Genomic DNA, 22,586 nt, shown 5'->3' on the forward strand with positions numbered 1-22,586 from the left:
ATTATCTACTTATACACACTTTTCTTTTGTCCCACTCTTTATATATTTACAAGTTCATTGAGTGTGCAAGGCTATTCGTATGCATGAAGACATTACTTTTTGACGTGAGGTTTCTTACTTTAATTACAATACTTGAATGATCTTTTTTTTTTTGGCTAATACTTGAATGATCTTTTTGGTATTGGTGCATTGTATAGATTAGTTCTCTTTCTAATTAATTCAGGTGTATTTTAAATTATAACGCGTATGTATGTATTATCCGCACTTCTATTGGACGCACTTTTCTTTTTTTGTGTCTATCAAGGTTCTCTCTAGAACTTTTTTTTCACTAGAAAAGTCGAATGTATTAAAACAGCAATAACTCATACTTTTTGGCCCCAAAAAAGAAAGACCTAATATTGCTGCACATGAAATAATTTTTAAAGCAATGATTAGCCAAAACTCATATGCCTCTCTAGAATGCGGACATGTTAATTAAAATATTAATATATAGCCTATACTAGTTTTATAGTAAGGGTTATTCTTATTTCTCGCACATAATATAAAACTAGTATCAGCATATATAGTCCAGAATGTAGGATTATAGTTTTTTTTTAAATATCTTTACTCTTTATTATTTAACGTGCGCTATTTGATCATACATGAGAGAGATCATGGGTGTTCGTTGTGGCAGCTGGCAGTGGACAGGGAAAAACTGAAAAAAAAATCGTGATTTTTTTAAAAATATATTTTTTTGACATCCATGACGGATGTTAAAAGTATTTTATATTGTAAACCGGGTATACAGATCTAATAATTCACTGTATGAAGTTAACTGCAGTAAATTAAGATGGAAAAAGGTGTGGATAATGGGAAATGCTCCAAACTCTCAAGAATAATTCATTGGCTAAATTTTAATTTCCACTAAGTAATGTCGTAGATGAGGATCACTACCTCCTGTCTTTCTTGGGTGAGATGAGTGATTTAATTTCGCAAAGACGTCCACGTTTGTAGCACCATGTAGTTTGGGTGCATGAACTTGAACATTTGAATTATCACCTGATTGACCAAGTAAGCAGCGCTAATTAAACGTCTCAACTTGCATCCAATTACCAACCCATTTGTAGCAAATTAAAGGCCCAGTTTGTGCTTTCCATTTATGGCAAGCGGGGACCCTAGTTCCAATTGTTAAGGCTTGCTCAAAAAGGGAAGAAATTGCACTCGTTCCGTTTGCATATATAAAAAATATATATATCATTTTTAGCTTATTTTTTTATATGAGTAAAATTATATTTTTTTAATCAGCATTTATTATAAACTTTTTAAATTATCCCTCATAATTTTATCATTCATAATCATAAGAGATAATTAATAAAGGTTTGATTAATATAATTAATCAAGGGTATTGTAATCTACTTATTTTATTTTCAGACAAAATTAATATAGTTAATTAATTTTTTTAAACTGTGTGATACAGTTTTTTTCTCTTACAAATAAAAATGAAAGGAGTACCTCCCCTGTAAGTATAGAAAAAGCTCTAACTAATATGCCTAAGTTTATATAATAACGCCTAAACGTGTTTGAAACTTTCCAGTTTATCATGATTCAAAAGCTATTCTTACAAGAAACGTAACTTTAACAAGGAAAAAAAAATCAATTTTCTACTCCTTTTATACACAAAAACAATAAGTTATCAATATATCATGTAAAAATAAAAGAAGCCAATGTTATTATCAGTACACTATCTATTGATGCAATCTTTTTGTTATCATTATTTGATATCTAATACTGTTACATCACAATTTAAAGTTGGAACTTGGAACTCAGCCTTTTTTAAAAGGATTTAAATATATTCAATCCAACCACGAATAATTAATGTTTTATTTTCTCTGGAATAGTTAAAATGTGTTTAAAAAAAAAAAAACAATCCCACGTGAAGGCTCGCTGGAGTGTCGAGGCAAGGTATTTTCTAAATCAAGTAATTACTTGGAGAAGCTAAAAGTTTATCTTCTCTTTTTTTCTGCGACATATCAATTCCCCCACGCCAGCAGCTCTACTGGTCATATTGACTCGCAGTTTAGGGGGCGGGGGAAAAAGAAAAACGGAACAACATCCAAGCGAGAGTTTTTCGTCCCCAGACAAAATAGGAGTTTAAGAGGTTGCTTGGTTTTGTTTTATTTTTTTTAAATTATCTTGTAAACCAATTTCGAAATATCATTTTTTAAAATAAAAAAAACGAAAATTTGTTTAGTTATATTAATTTGAAAATAACTTCAGAGTTGCAAAAATGGGGAATAGTGGATAACGATAATCATAATTGAAGATAGTTTTTCAAATGAAATATGTTTTTAAAACAAAAAACAAAAACAGTAATAAGTTATTTTTATTAAAAAATAAAAAAATAGAAACATTTTTAAAAATATTTAAATCTAATACTCTTACCCAGATATATATATATATATATATATTTGTTTTAAAAAACAAAAATCAAACATGTCTTAAAATAATTTTTATAAACACAAACCAAACACGTCCTAGATTTTCTAAAACAGGAAGCTTAACCATTATTTGAAAACAAAAAAAAAAAATAAACCTGACACAAATTTTCATACTTTAACAACATTTTGATTTGATTGAAACACGACCGAGGGCAAAGCTCCTTTTACGTGTAATGGTGAGAACGCAATATAACTTAGAAAAATAAAATTGTATCTAGGACATTAAAAATTAAAATAATACTATTTCATTAATAAAATTTAGTTGAGGGAACATAAAATCATAATATCGTATCAATGCACATATATTATGATGTATAAGATTTATTTTAATGAAATAAATCGCGTTTGATTTTTTGGGGGGTCTGAGAATTAAATAGCTCTGATTACGAGTGAGGACGCTCCAATGGGAGGCATGGAAGCAAATAGAGTTAGGGCCTTAGGGGCACGTGGGAGGATGAATGGGAGGTGCCTAGTTCGGGCCAACTACAGCGATAAGGACAGCTTAGTTGCTGGATTTTTAAGGACAAACATCTGGCACTACATCTTAACTCTTCCCCTTTCCCAATCACATTCCCACAAAGCCCACTGGGCCTGATATCCCCATGTTCTTGATCGGGCCCACTTCACTTTCCCTGCATTATTTAATTCCACATTCTCTCGCAACATTAGTACACATTAGTCAAAGAACGAGTGAGTTCAAATTTAAAATGACAAAAAAAAAAAAAAGAGGAGCAACTTTCTTGGCGGTGATGATGGAGGTTGATCACATATTGACAACTCAGCCCGATCGAAGACGTTTGATTGGGGGCTACAGAAGATGCATTGTGAGACGAGGAGCATATCAGCATCACTCACCCGCCCTCCCCTCCCTCGTGTTTTCCTGCCTCTCATCATATCACACCACACAACCCATCACCTCCACTCTTCTACTCCACCCATTATTCATCTCTTCGTTTAGTGATTCGTGTCTGTATACACTACACTCCGAAATCAGCCAGAGGAATCAGCATGTTTCCAATTGCAGGGAATTAAGTGCACCCCCACGGATACGATATCTAACTTTTCAGCCTCGGCGGATTCGTTTGCTTGCAATGACGTCATGATTCAAAGGCCCCACTTCCTTCGGATGTCTGCCATACTATATTTAGGCATCGGCTTTGCATCGCACTCCTTGCTTCCCTAAACTTTGCATCTTTAATTTATTATTCGTGGCCTAATCATGCCATGTGTTGTCCCGTTATCATGATTCAATCAAAACCATTGCTCACTCAAACTCACTTCAATTTCTTAATGTTTATCTCATTTAATTAATCAATGCCCATCCATTCATCCATCCAATGATTATTACTTTGGTTGAGGCGCGGCAATTCAAATTTACACATGCATAGTTGGAAGCTGCGCATTTAAAAGCGTGAGTCTATGTTCAAACCATTTCAGTGGTGAATATATTTAGTCAGCTGTACGTATGTTTTCAACGTTTTAGAATTTTCGAATGTTATAAAAAGTCTCGTATCAAATAAAATTATATTTAATAACTTTGGTAGAGTGAAAATACCATATATTCCAGCATTAATGTTTTGAATTAAAATGTTATGTCCTTGTACTATTTTTTATCCATTTGTTTTCCCCCTTCCCGTATTCTTTTCTTTCTGTTTTACGGTCACCTTCATGAGAGGGGGCTTTCATCTTGAGACGTTTCAGTGAAAACATGAACTGTATTATCGTGTGTATGCAAACGTTATGCTTAAGATGTTTAAACGTGAGTGAACTTCACTGAATACAAAAAGTCTTGTATATATTGAATAAATTTAAATTTTGATAATCAATATATGATAAAGTAAAATGACTATATATCAAGTTTTAAAATGCTTTGAGTTAAGAGCGTCCTTCCCATATTGTCACCTTGATAAGGGTTGGTTTTCATGTATGTTGAGGTATCTATGAGGCTAATTAATATGAATTGTACGCTGCTAGAAAATTAAATTTAGACTACAGGATAATCATTTTTTAATGAGAAAAGCCATGGCAAGAATTGTGCAAAAATAACAATCAAATTATGTCATCGCTAAAAAAATATCACACCCTAAAGGTCATTTGTCTAAAATCTTAATATTTAGGCTATCGTTAAGGGCTTGGCGAGCAAGCCACAAGTGTATCATTTTTCAACACAAGATCATGATCATCATCATTGTCATCTAGAATATTCTAAAGATATATTATTATTTATTATTTTTCATTATTTGAGATATATTATTTAATAAAATATTATTGTAAATAGTCTTTATTAGGGTATTTCTTCCTCCTTGTATATATTGTACTTATCACAATAGTAATTAATACAACAGTTTACAATCTTCTTCTAGTTTATCTCTCTCATCTCAGATAACTCTCATGGTATTAGAGTCATATAATATTTTTTCCATGACAAATCAATTTTTAAAGAGTGTTAGTCTTCCTTTACAGTGTTGCCGTACTTCATCACGAGTTCAGATATACCTTAGATTTATTTTTGTATATCCACAGGGCAATTTTGGTAAATTGAAATCTTTAAATTCATTAACCGTTGGATCGTGCTAAAATTTGGTCAAAAGGTACAAAATATTCAATGCGTCATTTTCAACAATCAGATCGTTGATTATTTTCCTATTGTAAGCACTATGTCATTCGCACTACAGTCTTTGGTTTTAGTGTTTTTAATCCTTTATTCTCTTTTGTAAGCCTTTTTTATTAAAAATGAAAAATTTAGAGGTTGCTCAATCTGTATTAATTACCTTGAATGGTTACAATTACTGTCTTTGGTTAAAAAAATGTGATCTTGCTCAGCCTACTTTGGAATCTTCTTTGATTGAACTTGAAACTTTGTTGTGCACGTTCATCTCCAATTCCTCTAGCCCATTTGCCGCCTTATCTACTTTCATTGATAAATTCATTTTGTATTTTGACTTTGCTTTTTTGACTCTTCTTGTTGCAATCATATGACAAGTCAAAAAAATTTATTCTCCTTTATGACGCCTAACTCTATTGCTTATCCTATACGCACTACTAATAATTCTCAAATGCCTATTAGTCATTTTGGTACTGTCTCTTTGCCTTCCCTATCCATTCATGATACATATTTTGTTTCTATCATTAACTTCAACCTTCTTTTTGTTGAACAACTTGTTGATATGGATTATGATATGTTATTTAATAAATGTTGTTGTATTGTCATGGATTCTTAGATAGGACAGGTTATCAGGACTGGGCATAAAATTGGCTGCATGTTCGAGCTCACCTCAATGAACCTACCTGAGATCACTGTTCCCACATTGTGTGCTACCTCCACATCCTCTTCTCCTGATTCTTCTCTCGACTTATGACATCGCCGTCTTGCTCACTCTTCTTTAAATAAATTGTGTTCTTTAATTTTTAGTAGTTTTTTAGGTCATGTTTATAGTCATTACTTATAATGTGTTTCTTGTTAGACTACAAAAAACTTGCTTTGTTTTTTCATAAAAATGATTATATATCAGAGGCACTCTGTATCACAGGCTTCAGTTCTCTACTAGCTCCTTTCTTGCATTGGAAGCTTACTCAAATGCTGATTAGGGTGGTAATTGTGATAATTGATGGTCTATGATGGGTTTTTGTATCTTCCTCAGTCATTCCCTTATCTCTTTGAGAAGTAAGAAACAAACATTAGGATCTCCCTCTAGTGTTGTATCGAAATATTGTGCACTAGAAGACAACACTATTAAGGTACTTTGGCTTTGTTGGTTACTTGATGAATTGGGAGTATCCCAGACATTTATTGTGATAGTCAAGCTACAATCAAGATTGCTCACAATGATATGTTTCATCAGCAAACCAAACACATTGAGATTGCCTGTCACTTTACTCGACAGCATGTTGTTCGAGGCACCATCTGACTTATTCCAATTCAAATCAAGCATCAGCTAGGAGACTTGTTTATACAAAGTCTTTTCATCCAGGTCATTTTTAGTTTCCAGTAAACAAACTCAAGTTGCTCTCTATTAAATCATTTTGAGTTTGAGGGGGATGTTATTTATAATACTCTAAAAATATATTCTTATCTATTATTTGCTATTATTTGAGAGATATTATTTGATAAGATATTATTATAAATAGTCCTTATTAGATTAATAGTCTTTATTAGGTTATCTCTTCCTTCTTGTATATATTGTAAGGGTTAAGGTGCATTTTTACTCTTAAAGTATTTTTCGAACAACACCCAACAATTGAACATTTTTTGTTGGAGTAATTTTGCCCTTTCCGTAAAAATTTTAATGTTGACTTTAAATGTTGACTGCTAAAAAATTTGATAAAAATGGTAAAAATGTTTCGTTTTAATAACTTTATGGACAAAATTGCTTCAATAAAAATGTTAGAGTGTTGGATGTTCTTCAGAAAATACTTCAGGAACAAAATTACACTTTTACCCATATTGTAATTATCACAATAGTAATTGATATGATATTTTTTAATCATTTTTGAGTTTATTTCTTTCATCTTTGATAGCTCTCAGTCATATAAAACTAGGAGCAACCCAACTCCGAGTTACCTGAAGTCCCGAATCCGACGTTATGGCTCCAACTTCTTAATATGGCAAATAAAAGAAAGAAGGGGGATGGAAAGTTCTGCTGCTGCTCATAGTGCAAGCCACCAGTCTGTTCTCTGCCTCTCCTCTCACTCTCCTCATCCCATTCCCATCCATTGTCCCTTCCTCAATAATGCCCCCACAACACCAGAATCCTCTCAATAAATTCTCTTTTTTCTCTTCTTACCTTCTACTTGGCTACTCCTATGCCCTACTCCACTTATTTCCCTTTCTCTCCCTGTCCTCCTCAATTCTACTCTCTCTCCTTGTCCCCACTGTTCCCGTGCTGTCATCCTGCCTGCCTCCCTCCCTCCCTCAATGCTACCCACTTAATTCAATCTACTCTTCTTAATTCCTTCATTGTGACTGCTGTGTACATTGATTCCAGCAATTCTATCTTTTCTCTTCTCTCGTGGTGGTACAATAATCATTTAACAATTCTCAAAACATATGAGAAAATACACACATACACACACATCTACGATACAGAATGAGGATCTGCATTGCAGACAGGCGTACGTACGGCCTGGTGGCAAAGACTCAGAAATGATTTGGCTTTTCTGCATGCCCTCTGTCAATCTGCCTGCTGCATGATGTTAACAGCCAGCACCATCTCCTTCGTCCGATGTTATCGTGTTCCTCCACGCTCACCATAGAAAATTGTAATTAAATAGAGGCGACAAAATTGTTATAAATGAAAAATGCAATGTATGTTGACAAAAGCATGGTCGCAATTAATGTGAAAGGACTAAGGAGGTGTGCAGTGGGCGGTACATCCTTAGGAGCTCACGTAGTCACATGGGGGCCGATATTGGGTATAAATATAATAATAATAGCAGATGAGGGAAGCAGACGATGACCCGGTGGGGGCCACCGTGGCTCGCCTCTCAAAAACATCACCACCAAATAATTGTTCTACCATGATCCGATTCAGATGTTCATTTTAATGCTGACCATCGTCTGCTCTTCCCTCTATAATGACTAATGGGAACTAATTTTCATCCCTTAGCTCTTGTACTGATATACGATACCTGCACATGCTCTCTAAATGGCAATCTAGAAGGAAACGGCACTGTCTTCCCGTAATGAGATCCAATACATTCGTGTTCCTTAATATATCAACTCCTCGCCGCTGATCATGCCCAAGTTAAGATGCCCGATTTATACACACGTATACCTCTAACGCGAGGCAGATAATGCCACTTTAATTTTCCTGTCGATCTGACAGCATAATTCGCATTCGCAGCCGAAATTAATAAAAGTTTAACTCTGCGAGCCTTAATTGTCAACATCCCATTCGGACCATTTAAATAACCTTTTTTTTAAATTAATCATTTAATTTTTATAATTTTAACTCAATTATAACTTTATCCTTAAAATTTTAACTCAATTATAGATCAATCTCTAAACTTTATTTCTTACAATTTAATCTCCAAGATTTCAACCTCTTTAATATTTATCCCTATATTTTAAAAAATATAAAGATTAACAATATTTTAAACTTTTAATATTTATAATATTAAAAGAGTTTAGTAATTTAAGATATTAGTAATAGATTTTAAAATATTTTTAATCTTTATAATTTTATTTTTTAAAATATAAAAATTAATATTTAAAAGGTTGAAACTTTAAAAACTAAATTACAAAAAATAAAGTTTAGGAACTGATTTATAACCAAATCAAAATTTTAAAAATTAAGTTATAATGAGTCAAAATTTAAGAATTAAGTTACAATTGGATCAAAATTACGAGAATTAAATAATTAATTTTTCTTAACTTTTAATTGATTTTAGTAAAGGTGATGCTGTGAGAGAACTTACGAAAAAAGATATCAACGTAACGTGAAAACCCTCGGCTGCAACACTAGATTTCACACAAGTCATAAACAGTGCAGCTCCTACGTTCCATGCCACACATGCATGCATGCATACATACATACATATATCTTTACACACCGTACTGGTCAATGGACTTGGTGTAATTTGTTTCCATCTCTTCCATATTTCTCCATATATTTTAGCATCACTTCAAATTATATGTTAAAGATGATTATAACGTTTTAAACGAATTAAATTATGGTGATGCCCAACCTATATATAATGTATAAACCGTATGAAGCCAGTTAAGCCGGGTGTTTTGTTATTTGGTAGCATGGTGTTTAAATATATGTATTTTTTCTTAATTTTAAAATGGACAAATCTGACAAAATACTAATGTTGTCATGTAAGAATGTCTTACTATGCAACTCACGGAATTAATGATGGCTGATTTCACAGGTAATGTGGAGACTGTCTCACTGTGCTTAGAAAAGCTTGGACCGAGTTCCTCTCTGTTACCTTTATAGTAAATTAATGGGGATTGGGAACCTTGTCGGAATGGCAACAGAAAAAGGTGTCGTGGGATTATAGTCTTGTTCGCTTGTTTTAACTTATTCAGTTCTACTCCTTTAATGCATTCCAGCCACATAATTTTCTGGTTTAACAAAGAAAAAAAGAAAAAGGTTCTCTTCAAGTCGCAATAAAATCTGATGCATATATACATTGCTACATGCTCACCCGTCTTACAAAAACATCGGAGCGATAATACTTGTATATACCATTGACTATCTTCGATATCGTGTGTTAAGGAAGATGAGTATGGTTGACTCATGAAATTTTCTTTTCAAAGGACTCGCAGTGTTATCTAGGTGATTTGATACTGTCCCCATGTACACATATAGGCGTGCTTTTCAAATTGTGCCTTGGGGGCATACTCAGGGTTTCCCTTTCGAGTGTAAGATTTATCTGGTTGTTTCTTTATAAATATAAAGTGAATCTTAACAAAAGATATCAGTTATCACAAATTAAGTGTAACCCGGATATCCTATCGAGACGGACCAAGCAAAGTTTCACTGTTGGATGGCCATAGATACACACACACACACACACTCTTGATATTTTTATCAAAAAAAAAAAACATATATATACTACGTACAACTGGATGGCCAAATTTAGCTAAATATGTTCCTTTTTTCGGGGTTATACGTTGCTCCTTCCAATGGACCACGGCTAATGTTTTAATAATGATATATTTATGGGGTCAAAAATAAGAAAGCGGGAATTGTAGGTGGCTAGCTAGCTAGTATGAGCAAGACGCGAAAGAGTAGAGATGTTAAGGAATGGTGTGAGATGATGTTGGTGAAGGCAGGGAATAATTGGTGGAAGTCAAAAAGGGAGGATCCAAGGCGCCACGGAGGCGTCACCGGGCTGTCTTCCATTGGTGATCGAACTTCAAAACAAATACACGTGTCGATGTTTAATTAGATCTAATTCAAAGATTTTACGGGTTTAGTTTTAGTCAGCAGGTGTTTCTGGCGAGTCCCAGCCTGCGTGTACGTACTAGGCCAAGACACAGAAGGAAGCAGGCGATGTGAGAGAGAGAGAGAGAGAGAGAGAGGGTAGTCTCGCCCTCCTCACACACTACGCGTACCCTACGGGACCATCGTCCTCCCCTTCAAATTTGATCTTTTTTCCTCGACGACACGATCCGACTCTACCGCTCCTTCGCCCCCCCCCCTCCCCCTCCTTTCCTTTCCTCCAGCTTACTCTGAGCCACCAAATCTCATGGAAATGGAGGATCATCACCATCATCATCAACAGCAGCAACAGCATCTCGAGTATGATTCTATGGGGGATCTCAGGCACCTCGTGAATGCACCGCGGTCGTCACTCTCAGCGGACCTCTTCCCGCCCCACTCGAATTTCACACCCGCTCACCACTATGATTCCATGGCCTTCGCTCGTCATCAACTGATGGCTGATATCATGCCTCGTGGCCTTCACCATCCTACTGTTCTTAATACTAGCATTTCTGCGGCCACTCCAACCGCCGTCACTGCCACTACTCCAACGCTTAGCGCCTTTGACGCTGATGCTTCGGGTTGTTTCCCAGGAGACTCCTCCACGGCTCGGTGGCCCAGACAGGAAACTCTTACACTTCTCGAGATCAGATCTCGTCTTGACTCCAAGTTCAGACACGCCAATCAGAAGGGCCCCTTATGGGATGAACTTTCTAGGTACACTTTCCCCTCTTCTTGCTTCCATCTCCCTGGCTGCTTGCTTCTTTTTCCCTCTTTTCTTCTAGTTAAATGGTGTTAAAATTTTTAAGGCCGGACGATTCAACGCAAACAACCATTTCAATACTACTACTAAAATGGCTGCACTTAGTGTCCATTCGGTCGTCAGCCATTGATTTCTGAGTATACGATTTTGTCTCTCTTCCTTCCGCTGGAAAATTACCATACACTCGCACAGTGTTGTTTTCTTTTTTCCAGTAATATTTCTCTCTTTTTACTCAATTTATGATTGTTCATATTGTAGCTTAAGTATTGACGTTTACTGTGTATGCCAACACCCTCGCGGTTCTACCAGAGACTCGCGTCTCGTTTAGAAATTTTGCACCCCTCTTTTAAGTGCAAGTTTTCCCTTTTACTCTTGGTTGTTTTCAGATTGAAAATCATTGACTTTTTTTATGCCTTTGCACTTATGGCTCTCGTCTAATTTGATCCTATGAAGTGACATCAGCCAGAGACCATTCCTTCAAAAAGCTCATTTCTCTGTAGCAACGGTCCTGGATCTGCCATTTGCTTGGTTGTCTTTGCTATAACTGGGTAGCAAGAACATTCAAAACTTCAGTGCATGGCACCGCATTGTTAATCACCAAAATTAACATCACCCTTATATGGACTTCTTCGGGCACTTCTTGTCACATCTCTAATTATTAGGGTTTAATATCCTACCACACTAGATTTGTTCTTACTTAATAAGGCCTTTTTTTTTTCCTGTTTTATTCGATGCCTTCCACATCATATAGTATCGCTTGTCTTAATGTCCAGAATCATGTCCGAAGAATATGGATATCAAAGGAGCGGCAAAAAATGCAGGGAAAAATTCGAGAACTTGTATAAATATTACAAGAAAACAAAGGAAGGTAAGGCAGGAAGACAAGATGGGAAGCATTACAGATTCTTTCGTCAACTTGAAGCTTTATACGGAGAAAACACCAACCCAACCTCAGTCCAAGAAACCAATTTTGGTAGCAGCAGTCTTCACTTTCAGACCCCTTCCCAGACAAATCAAGACATTTTTAATAGACACTGTGATAGCGTCAGCCTCACTAATAACTCCGCTGAGCTGGACACATCATCATCGGATGAAAATGATTCAATGGAGAAGAGGAGAAAGAGAGGAGGAAGAAACTGGAAAGCAAAGATAAAAGAGTTGATAGACTCAGAGATGAAGAAGGTGATGGAGAAACAAGAGGCATGGTTGGAGAGATTAATGAAGACATTGGAAGAGAAGGAAAAGGAGAGGGCGCTGAGAGAGGAAGAATGGAGCAGACAAGAAGCAGCCAGGTTAGACAAGGAGCATAAGTTTTGGGCTAAAGAAAGGGCATGGGTTGAATCCAGAGACGCCGCTTTAATGGAGGCGTTGCAAAAATTAACAGGAAGAGAAATAAAGGCTGGTGATCCACATACTGCTGATATTCAAAATTACAGCGAAAACCAGAATGAAGATGGAAGTGAAATACTGCATAGCACCGACAGAGTTGGTGAAAGTTGGACAGAATCTGAGATCACTACTCTCGTTCAGATGAGAGCTGAGGTGGAATCCAGGTTTGGGCAAAGTGAGTGCCCGGAGGAGGTTCTTTGGGAGGAAGTTGCAAACAAAATGGCTTGTTTTGGCTGCCATAAGGCTGCTTCAGTGTGCAAAGACAAATGGGAAAACATCAGAAGCTATCACAAGAAGCGCAAGCAAAATTCAACTAGTTTTTACTTGGAAACCAATAATCAGTCACCCTTGTATAATCAAGCAAGCGCTTATTGTGATGTCGCCCAACAGCGGACGGATGGTTCTTCACCTTCAAATTCTAATGTTGGAAATGCTGCTAGAGCCGATAGTTGTTTTCCTTTGTTTATGTGTGAAGGAGAAAGTATGTGGGAAAATTACGGCTTAAAGCTCAACAAAGGAAACCAAAACCCGTGAGCGACAAGCACTGCTGACGCCTATGCAAGATAGTTTCTTCCTTTTCATTTATCCTTGAACTAGATATGTTTATGTGCATTGCACATATATCTTAGAGAATGAATTGTACTCATTATGACTGACTTGTGAATAGCGTGATTTGTTATAAATTTTATTATATATATTGATATATTGATACATCTCATGATCATTGATGATCTGAATAGAGATTGATGATGATTAGGGGCTCAGTTTCATTTTCTATTGTATCATCATGCGAGCGTTTATGATATGAGGAAAAGAAACGGATTAGCCTTTGAAACCACGTTTAACTTGTAGGGGGTCGAATTATGGAAAAGCTGACTTAAAATTAAGCCTTGGCAAACGACCACAATTGAAGTGAGTTTGTTTAATTTGGTGCAGATTATTTATTTTATGCACAAAATTTGTTACATTCGTTTTACTTCGATTAATTTCGTGGTCAGTCTTTCGTCCTTTCCTCCTCATGTAAATCTTTGTGCTTAAGGGGACAGTGCAGGTCTGTGGTATGTCCGTGCTGAAGGCATGTAATAGAAGCAATTTATTTCTCTTCACAAAAAAGCAAGGAAGATTTCTTTTACTGTCTTCTTTTCTTCTGTTCTTTTTTATTATTTTATGCAAGTACGCAATCAGTGATGATTGATGTGTCCACGGATATTGCTGATGTATCGATCAGTATTATATAATTAGGCTAACTTGTATACAAATTATGTAACAAGCTATTAATTAGTTCTGGTTTATAGTTATACCTAACAAAGGTACGTAGGAGAGGCAATGGGAATTTAGTATGTGTAAAAAGAACATAAAATGTAGCGTCCTGATCAGGTGGCACTGATAGTTAAGGACTTGGCGTGCAAAAGGGAAATCAGCTGAGCTGAGAGCATGCATGCTGACATTTCAACATGGTTGAAAGTTTTAGGTACATGTAGAAGTAGAACGGAAATAATTCTATGAGACTAGGACGGAACGTAAAATGTTGTGTGTGTATATAGATAGATATAGATGAGAGATTGACAGGAATGGTGAAAAGTGAATAGTGAAGAGCAGTGGCAGGTAGTGTACAGAGGGACTTTTTTGTGCAATGAAGTGTTTACTTGAATCGTAAGGCTTGGGATGTACAAGCAGATACTTATGTCATCCACACACACACACACACACACTACATCTCACACTCATACATTCACAGGCAGTGTCCGTACGTTGGGAAAGAGTAAAGAAGCTTCCTGCAAAAAGGAAAGCCTTACTTTCTGAGATTCACCAAGTACTCACAGTACTTCACAATTTGACTTCTCCCCAGTTTTTCCTTTTGTCAATTCAAATTCTTCCCAATCCTCAGATTCTAGCTGGCTTCAATTTACCAACTTAAATTATTGTATTAATATTTAAAAATAAAATTATTAATTTAAGATAATCCAAACAGTGTGAGCGTGGCCGTGGCCTGTGTGAGTTGATGTGAGAAAAAGGTATAAAAGGTGTCGTAAAACTCAACAACATAAAGTTTTTGGATGGGAATGTATAATATTAATTTCACCTCAGTTTCAAATCCTTTTAGAAAGAATATTTTTCGTCACTTATAAAATGTAAAACATAAAGCATTTTATGTTACTATTGCTTCATAATTTAAAATATAAAGTTATATCTCATTGTGAAACTAATGATTTTTTTATCGCATTCAAGTAATCTATGTAGAATAAAAAAATTGGAAATAAGAATAACAAGCGATGATTTGGAATCCTGGCTTTTGCAGTTTTGCCAACTTTCTGTGAGCAGGCAAATCATCCCCTCCAATCTGCGTCAAGTGGCTATCACACAGCGACGCATCCACACACATACCACACACTCACACGCGTGTTATGGTTTCGCTTTCGCAACTGCAGATTTTACTTTACATAACAAGATAAGTGAAGTGCTATGATCATATGAAAAACTGAAAAGTGGTTCTTTTTTTGGGGGTCATTTGATAGGGCAAGATTCTACGAGATTAAAGCTAACAGTAGTGGGTCCAGCGTCACCAAAATATGCACACAACACTTGGCCCAACAGTCAAGGGGATTGGGCATCCGAAATTCTAATACAAGCCCAATGAGCAATGGTTGTGTGTTCATTCAATGGCAATGGTCATGTGATGTGAAATTATTCAGATTTCATTTTTTTTTATTTTTCAAGTAATAGTTTTTTAAAATTGAAAATTATAAAATAATTTTATTATATAATTTTCATTTGTCAAGATAAAAAAAATGAAGATATAGTGATGAAATACAATTAAATCTGTTCCATCTAAATTGAATTTGCATAGTCGAAATTCATGACAATGATTTGTAGACACTAAAACTAAACATGGTCAGGATACCAGAACCAGGTCATCAACTATTCGTAGGATGGCAAGAGTTTTTTTTTTTTTGCCCCCATAAAAAAAAAAAAAGAAAAGTGTCAATAGTAGTTTATATGTAAGAGGGGTAAAGTTTTTTACAACATGGTGCTTACATCTAACGAAACAATGCGCGGATTCTTTGAAATGATGGGGAAACGATTTTTTTTTTAATAAAAAAAAGCAGATGTTGCTGGGGAATCCTTGATGCCACATTTGGTACAATGAAAGAGTAGCTGAAAAAAGAGGTGGTGAAAATAGAGCTAGAGGAAGAAATGGAAATGGGGTTTGTCATGTCTATCGAAATCTATATAAATTTTAATTGATATGCATATTTATGAAAGTATCAAAATGCCCCTTACCAAGTTAGAAAAGAAAAGAAAAGAAAAATTTCCTCGCTTTCACGAGCCTCGCATTTTTTTTCTGGAAAATGGCTTCACATTTTCCCTTCTCTTGGCGTTCTATTAATAAGCCTCCCGATAGCTTGCAATCTCTTTTTACTCTAATTTTGTTAATGGGCCACACTATTATGGAACTCAGTTATCGAAAACTTGATGGAATTGGCTTCCATGCTGTATGAACCACTGGTTTAAAGTTCCCTGGAAGTGAGTTTTTCTGACCATTAAGCCCTCAGTAATTTTATCAATCGACAAATTTTGCCCTTCCAGACTATTAACCCTCTTTTCCCGATGGCCTGGCCTCCCTCACTGTTGTGACCCATGTCTACCCCTGCGGCGCATCCACCTCCACCTTCTTCGATCATCTCAGCTTCCTACTCCACCCTCGTCGATGAACACGACTTCGTTTGCCGGTCTCGAGAAAGAAAAGCTCAGCCTCTTTACCTGCGTTGTTGATTGTTTTCTGTTTGGGGTTTTGATTATCTGTGCCTACATTCATTATTTTCGATTTGAGATCTTGATTATTTGTGCCTAGATTATTGTTTTCCATCTGGGGCTTCGATTCTTGATTGATTGTTGTGTCGTGCCTACTGGTTAATCGTTGATTCAAATGCAAGTTTCAGTCCCCTCGCAAGGCACTGAAAAAGTAATACCAGCAGAGACTGAGGATGAGGGAGTGGTAGTGAGGCCAGCTGACGGTGATTCCGCTCCATTTTGACGGTGGTTCATTTACAAGACTAGGAACAGGGAATAATGCTTTATTGACTTGATTCCACTTCATTTTTTCGTTTTCGATTATTGCATGGGGATTTATTGACTGCTTTACTGACTCGTTTTCAATTTTCGGGTTTGATGGTGGTATCCCTCCAGTCGCCAAGCAGGATCTTAGGTTCGGGGCAACAACGGAGTTAGAATTCTCTGTAAAAAAAAATATATTTTTATTTCTTTTAAATTAATTATTTTTTTTCTTTATTCTTTATCCAACTTTTAATTATAAATTTTTAATTGCAGCGAGTTAGCAAAAACATTTATCAATTTATTCTTGAGTTTTGAATTTTCATTATTTATTATTTTATCTTTTTTTTTAACTAATCCATAAATAGTGTTCAGGGTAAGGAACAAGTCTATTTTAGTCATATTAATTTTTTTTATTTTTTAAATAATTAATAAATAATATTGATATTTAGGTATAGTAAAATTGTAAGTTAATATTTATGAAGTTAAGTTAAAATTTGAATAGATCTAAGTTAAAAAATAAGATTGAAATGAGTTTAAATTTAAAATATAAAAATAAAAAAATGTAAAATATAATAGGTAAAAGGTGTAAATTATAAAATATAAAAACTTATACTTTTAAACATGTTATTTTTTTAAGTAAGAGGGGCATCTGTCTCTCTTAATTACATGTGGCTCCGTGACTCTTATGTGTATATTAAATATGTTTTAAAATTTCATTTTCACTTCTTCCCCTGTTCCACCACCTCCTCTTCTTTCATTTGCACCAAAAGCTCTTCCAAGCTATCAAATGGAATATTAATTGTAGGGGATATTTTAATTTAGTAGAGGTCTAGAAAGACTGCATAACACCTAATTTTATTAAGAAAATATTGCATGTTATAGTAAGAATATTGGAACCAAAAGTCAGGAATGTAGTTATATATTTAACAAAATAACTAAATAAGCTGCGTAAGGGATTATATAATTGTGTAATATTAATTACAAAATTGTTGAAAATTGCTTTTACAATTTTATTGGTTAAGTAATTATTATACAATTTCGATTGTAATTTTTTATTTTTTGAAGATTACAAAGGCAAGCAAGAGCTTGAGAGACTAAAAACTAAGAACCTAACCTAAAAACCAATAAAAGAAAATAAAAAACACAGTAACTAGCATGTTACTTATCTTTGTACTCCTTTTTTTTAAATAAAAAGTTTTTTTAAGAAGTTGAATATTAAAAAATGTAAGACATTTTTAGTCTTTTAAGATATAATTATTGTATTTTTTTTTTTCAAATTAGCCCTATTAATAAATATTTTATATTTATTATAGGTGTTTAATGAGGGTAATATATGAAAAAATACAATTAATTTGAAAGCAGTTAACTACTTTATTGAGAAGTAAAATTCAATTAAAAATGTCTTATATTTTAAAATTTTGAAACAAAGGGTATTATTTTTTATGCACAGAATGTCAATCAATACTTTATAAATTACAATAATGAAGTTATCTTATTTTTTAAAATTCTTATCAGTTTAATAATAGAATATTAGACATGACATCTTTTTTTCCCTTTAGTGTTGTGAAATACTTATGCTTCCATGCATTTTTCTAAGACTAGTCAATAATTTTTAAATTATGTTCTGTTTAAATTAAAGGAAAGAGAGACAGGCATGAAATTTTTCTTGTTTGATGAGATTTACAAGAATAGCTTTCATTCCTTCTCTAATTACTTCAATCTTATTCTTTACAATCACTTCTTTTCTTTTCTTTTCTTTTTTTTTTTTTGCCATAATCTTTACAACATTCCAAAGCAACTAATTCCATGCTTTAATACATGCTTTTTTTCAGTCAATGTTTTAATAAATGTTTTCATCTCCATATAATCTCATTTCTTAACTTTTTTAAATGTACATACATATAAAAGACTGGTCAAAGATTGCTAAAGAAATAGATTATACATTGGATGTAATATAACAGACGACATTTTATTAAACAAGAAATTGCCATGAAGGTATACCGATCGAATTTTCTAGTTATAGAAAAACCTGGTTGAGCCTTGTTGCTTGACCAAACTAGAGACGCAAAAAATTGCTCGATATAGCTGCTTCCTGGTCAAGTGAAAAGCTAGCCAGCTGCTCCCAGGCGATCACTTGTTCAACGAAAACACTGAACAGTGAACACACTAAGAGACTCCTGCTTAAACCAGCATCACGAACACAAACACACCATATAAAGGGTGGGCGAGCAAATCTCATCCTATCCTGATAACCAAAATACTTGTCGGATTCAAACTCAACTTATAGAATGACATGATCCTTCTCCATTACAAACTGGACATAAAAGCTGACAGGAAAGTGTAAGCTAGGGGAATGATAAAAGCCGAAAACCAATTCAATGTGCTTACACTATTATTTTCATTTTACCATAACCATCCTGTGAACAAAGCCGGTAAGCAAGATAATTGACTCAGACTATGAAAGAACACTAAATCCTTGGCGCCAATGGTGTAAAAAAAGCTCCAAACGAGTGCAATAAGAAGCTCGCGCTTCTTAGTATTTGTAGTCCTTGACATGGAGAGACTCTGCAGCACCCTCACCAAGCTGGGCATCACCCTTGTAAGTTCCCAGAGTTGCCTCTGAGTTAGCCTTACATCTTGTGAGGAGTGCACCCTGGGCCTTGGGAACGTTCTCATCCTTACCTGCCCAGGCTTTGAGAGTGCTCTGCTGGAGTGCCCTTCCAAAAGAGAAGGAAAGAGACCACGGTTTCTTCTTCCCCTTGAGCTTGTTCATGGCATTCAGGTTGAGGGTTGCCTCCTCCTCACTCTGACCACCAGACAAGAAAAATAGCAGGAACTGCAGCAGGAACAGTCCCTCTGCAAAGCTCTAACAGTGAACTCAGCAATAACCTCTGGAGCCACCTTTGGGGCATCTGATCCGGGGTCACCATGTTGGGCTTCAATAGAGTACCCTCTAGCAGCACATGGTGATCATTTAGAGCCTTGTAGACAGCTGCAAGAACTCGCTCAGTCACTGCAGCACACTTGTTAATGTCATGAGGTCCATCCACCAAGATCTCAGGCTCCACAATGGGAACCAGGCCGTTCTCCTGGCATATGACAGCATAGCGAGCCAAGCCATATGCATTTTCATGGATAGCTAGCTCAGATGGTTCATTTGGACCAATTTTGAGCACAGCACGCCATTTGGCAAATCGTGCACCAGCTTCATAATACTTCTGGCAGCGCTGAGCAAGACCATCCAAACCTTGAGTTGTGGTTTCATCATTCGTTCCAGCAAGCTCAACTGTACCCTTGTCAACCTTAATACCAGGGAGAACTCCACCTTCCTTCAACACATCCACGAAGGGTTTTCCTACACGAATTAACATTCAACACCTACCCTGAGCCGAACATCATGGATGAATCATAGCATAAAGGTACAGAAAACAGTCACGTAGAAAAATCTGAGAATATCAAGTCAGATAGCTCTCAATGAGTACATGATAAAGGTGAAAACAAGTCATGTTGATCTTCCTTGTATGAAATGATTAAAATAGCATTACAATGTATTAATCAGATATCATAATTAAAAAAACACAATACCTGAAGCTGTCTTTTGGTATAGAGTTTCCTCAAACAAGATCACACCACTAAGGTACTGGAGGGCACCAGGAGCGGTGAAGAGGAGCTCACGAAGGGCACGCCTGTTTGTTTCAACATTCTCAACGTTAATGCTGGCAAGACGTTTGCCAATTGTACCAGTAGATTCATCAGCAGCGAGAATACCCTTTCCCGGCGTGCCAATATAAGCAGCATTGGCAATGAGTTCATCTGCAGTCAATGCCAAATTCATTAGAACAGGACTGAGAAATCCGGCAAAATTATAATCAACAGTTGATGCACGGCATTATGAAACACTACGAGCTTAATACAACTTAAAACGAATCAACACGATACAGTAGGGGTAACCTCATCCATGATCGGGAAGTCAGATAGCTCTCAATGAGTACATGATAAAGGTGTGAAAAAAACAAGTCATTTTGATCTTCCTTGTATGAAATGAGTAAAATAGCATTACAATGGTATTAATCAGATATCACATTAAAAAACAACAATACCTGAAGCTGTCCTTTTGGTATAGAGTTTTTTCCTCAAACAGAGATCACACAACTAAGAAGTGGAGGGCACCAGGAGCGGTGAAGAGGAGCTCACGAAGGGCACGCCTGTTTGTTTTCAATTTCAACATTCTCAACGTTAATGCTGGCAAGACGTTTGCCAATTGTACCAGTAGATTCATCAGCAGCGAGAATACCCTTTCCCGGCGTGCCAATATAAGCAGCATTGGCAATGAGTTCATCTGCAGTCAATGCCAAATTCATTAGAACAGGACTGAGAAATCCGGCAAAATTATAATCAACAGTTTGCACGGCATTATGAAACACTACGAGCTTAATACAACTTAAAACGAATCAACACGATACAGTAGGGGTAATCTCATCCATGATCGGGCAACCCCTATCGGAGTGGTTATAAACAGAGAGGGCAAGGATAACTTTAGTTCCGGCAATTGCATATGCCAGCAGGAACGAAACAGGGAGAAATCTCGCTTAAGATAAGTTGGATCTGATGTGTTCATATTCACACACAAACCCGACCAAAGGCAGATCCCAATTGAATGCCAGAAGCGGAGGAAGATAAGCATTTCAGAGCATTATTGATTGCGACGGCTGTAAACTTCTGAAGGTAATGAAATACGAAAATCCCATCCAAGGAAGACACAACAGGGTACAGGGTTTAACTTCTCCGTCGGGAAAAGTTGCGAAACACAGATCTGGATCAAGGATGCAGATCCGGATGAATAGATCACTTATTGTCCGCAGTCGATGATCGAGGCACGGACGAGAGGACGATAGAAAAGAGAACAGTGGCAGAGCAAGAAAGATCACTTGTTTTACTGTCCGAACGAGAAGACGTGAGAAGGACTGGGGAAGAAGCGCTTAAAAGCCGCACTGCTGGGGTCAGGACAGGATGATCGCAGAGCCAGTGTAAAGAAACAAAAATGGGCTCGGGAAGAAAAGCTATTAGAGGAATATAATCAGAATCCAGAGGCAAGGAAAGAGGGTCGAAGGAAGAGACAAAAGATACCTTGGTATTTGCTGACGAAGGAAGACATGGCGGGAGGCGGGAGGCGGCGGCGGGAGCGGAGAAGAAACGAAAATGAGAAGGAGAAGACGAACTGGTGGGGAAGTGAGGAGAAAGCTGGGGATTTATTCAGAGAGGGGGGGTGGAAAGGGGGGTTTAGGTCACAAGGCATCCTCTTTTGAATGACTATTTTACCCTTAGCCTGGTCACTTAATTTATTTTGAGTAATCATTTAATTTAGGGACCTCTGGGTTGTTAGCGGATGGAGAGCCCATCTCGGTCAGCGCCAGATGTGAACGAAATTGCCCGGCTTGAATAATTGGTCATAAATTAAAATTAAATTATTTTACGATATAATCGTGTGGGGGCGACGGTGTGAGGGGAGATGGGGAATTAAGGAAGAAGGAAGGGCATATGGGTATTTGGATGGGGATAGTTGAGTCAAAAACCAAGGGAAAACCGGGGGAGGGTTAGGCTTCCCAGCCCCCTGGTTCCTCTACCCCAACTGTCCTCCAACCTTTCTTTCTGGTTCCTCGTCGCCCACAAAACCCCTCCTTCCCTTCTCCCTTGGGAAAAGATTGACGTTGCGTGCTGTCGCAACCAGTAAACAACCACCGCACCCAAGTGGGATTCCGTGCTTCTTCTCCTCCTCCCTTTCTTTGTCTTCGATCTTTCAAATTTAATTTAATTTAATTTTGTTCTTTCATTTTTATTCTATTATGGACACGAGAGATGCCTGCTTCTAATTATTCCTCTTTTATATGATCTATTTCTCCTTTATTTTATGCTACCCCTCTTTGCATGTCTATTAGATTAGAGGATGCATTGTATTTCTTTTATTAT

The 22,586-nt window shown here is 36.2% G+C and overlaps 1 protein-coding gene, 1 long non-coding RNA gene and 1 pseudogene across 2 annotated transcripts; 1 reads left to right on the forward strand and 2 right to left on the reverse strand.

Moving 5' to 3' along the window:
* Positions 1 to 10,455: 10,455 nt before the first annotated feature.
* On the forward strand, positions 10,456 to 13,300 carry LOC129306756 (trihelix transcription factor PTL-like). The gene is made up of 2 exons (XM_054947489.1): positions 10,456 to 11,128; positions 11,948 to 13,300. The coding sequence occupies exons 1-2, from the start codon at positions 10,677 to 10,679 to the stop codon at positions 13,095 to 13,097; spliced, it is 1,602 nt and encodes a 533-aa protein (XP_054803464.1). The 5' UTR covers positions 10,456 to 10,676; the 3' UTR covers positions 13,098 to 13,300.
* A 5,565-nt stretch (positions 13,301 to 18,865) lies between these two features.
* On the reverse strand, positions 18,866 to 20,469 carry LOC129306196 (fructose-bisphosphate aldolase 8, cytosolic-like; annotated as a pseudogene).
* A 369-nt stretch (positions 20,470 to 20,838) lies between these two features.
* LOC129306197 (uncharacterized) lies at positions 20,839 to 22,381 on the reverse strand. The gene is made up of 2 exons (XR_008592174.1): positions 21,747 to 22,381; positions 20,839 to 20,958 (listed from the first exon to the last, which is right to left on the reverse strand). It is a non-coding gene; the product is annotated as an uncharacterized LOC129306197 (long non-coding RNA).
* Between the last annotated feature and the right edge of the window lie 205 nt (positions 22,382 to 22,586).

The sequence above is a fragment of the Prosopis cineraria genome, unplaced genomic scaffold (assembly GCF_029017545.1).
Source record: "Prosopis cineraria cultivar Desert tree isolate PC_DT_omini unplaced genomic scaffold, ASM2901754v1 PC3, whole genome shotgun sequence".
In the NCBI taxonomy this organism is placed as follows: Eukaryota; Viridiplantae; Streptophyta; class Magnoliopsida; order Fabales; family Fabaceae; genus Prosopis; species Prosopis cineraria.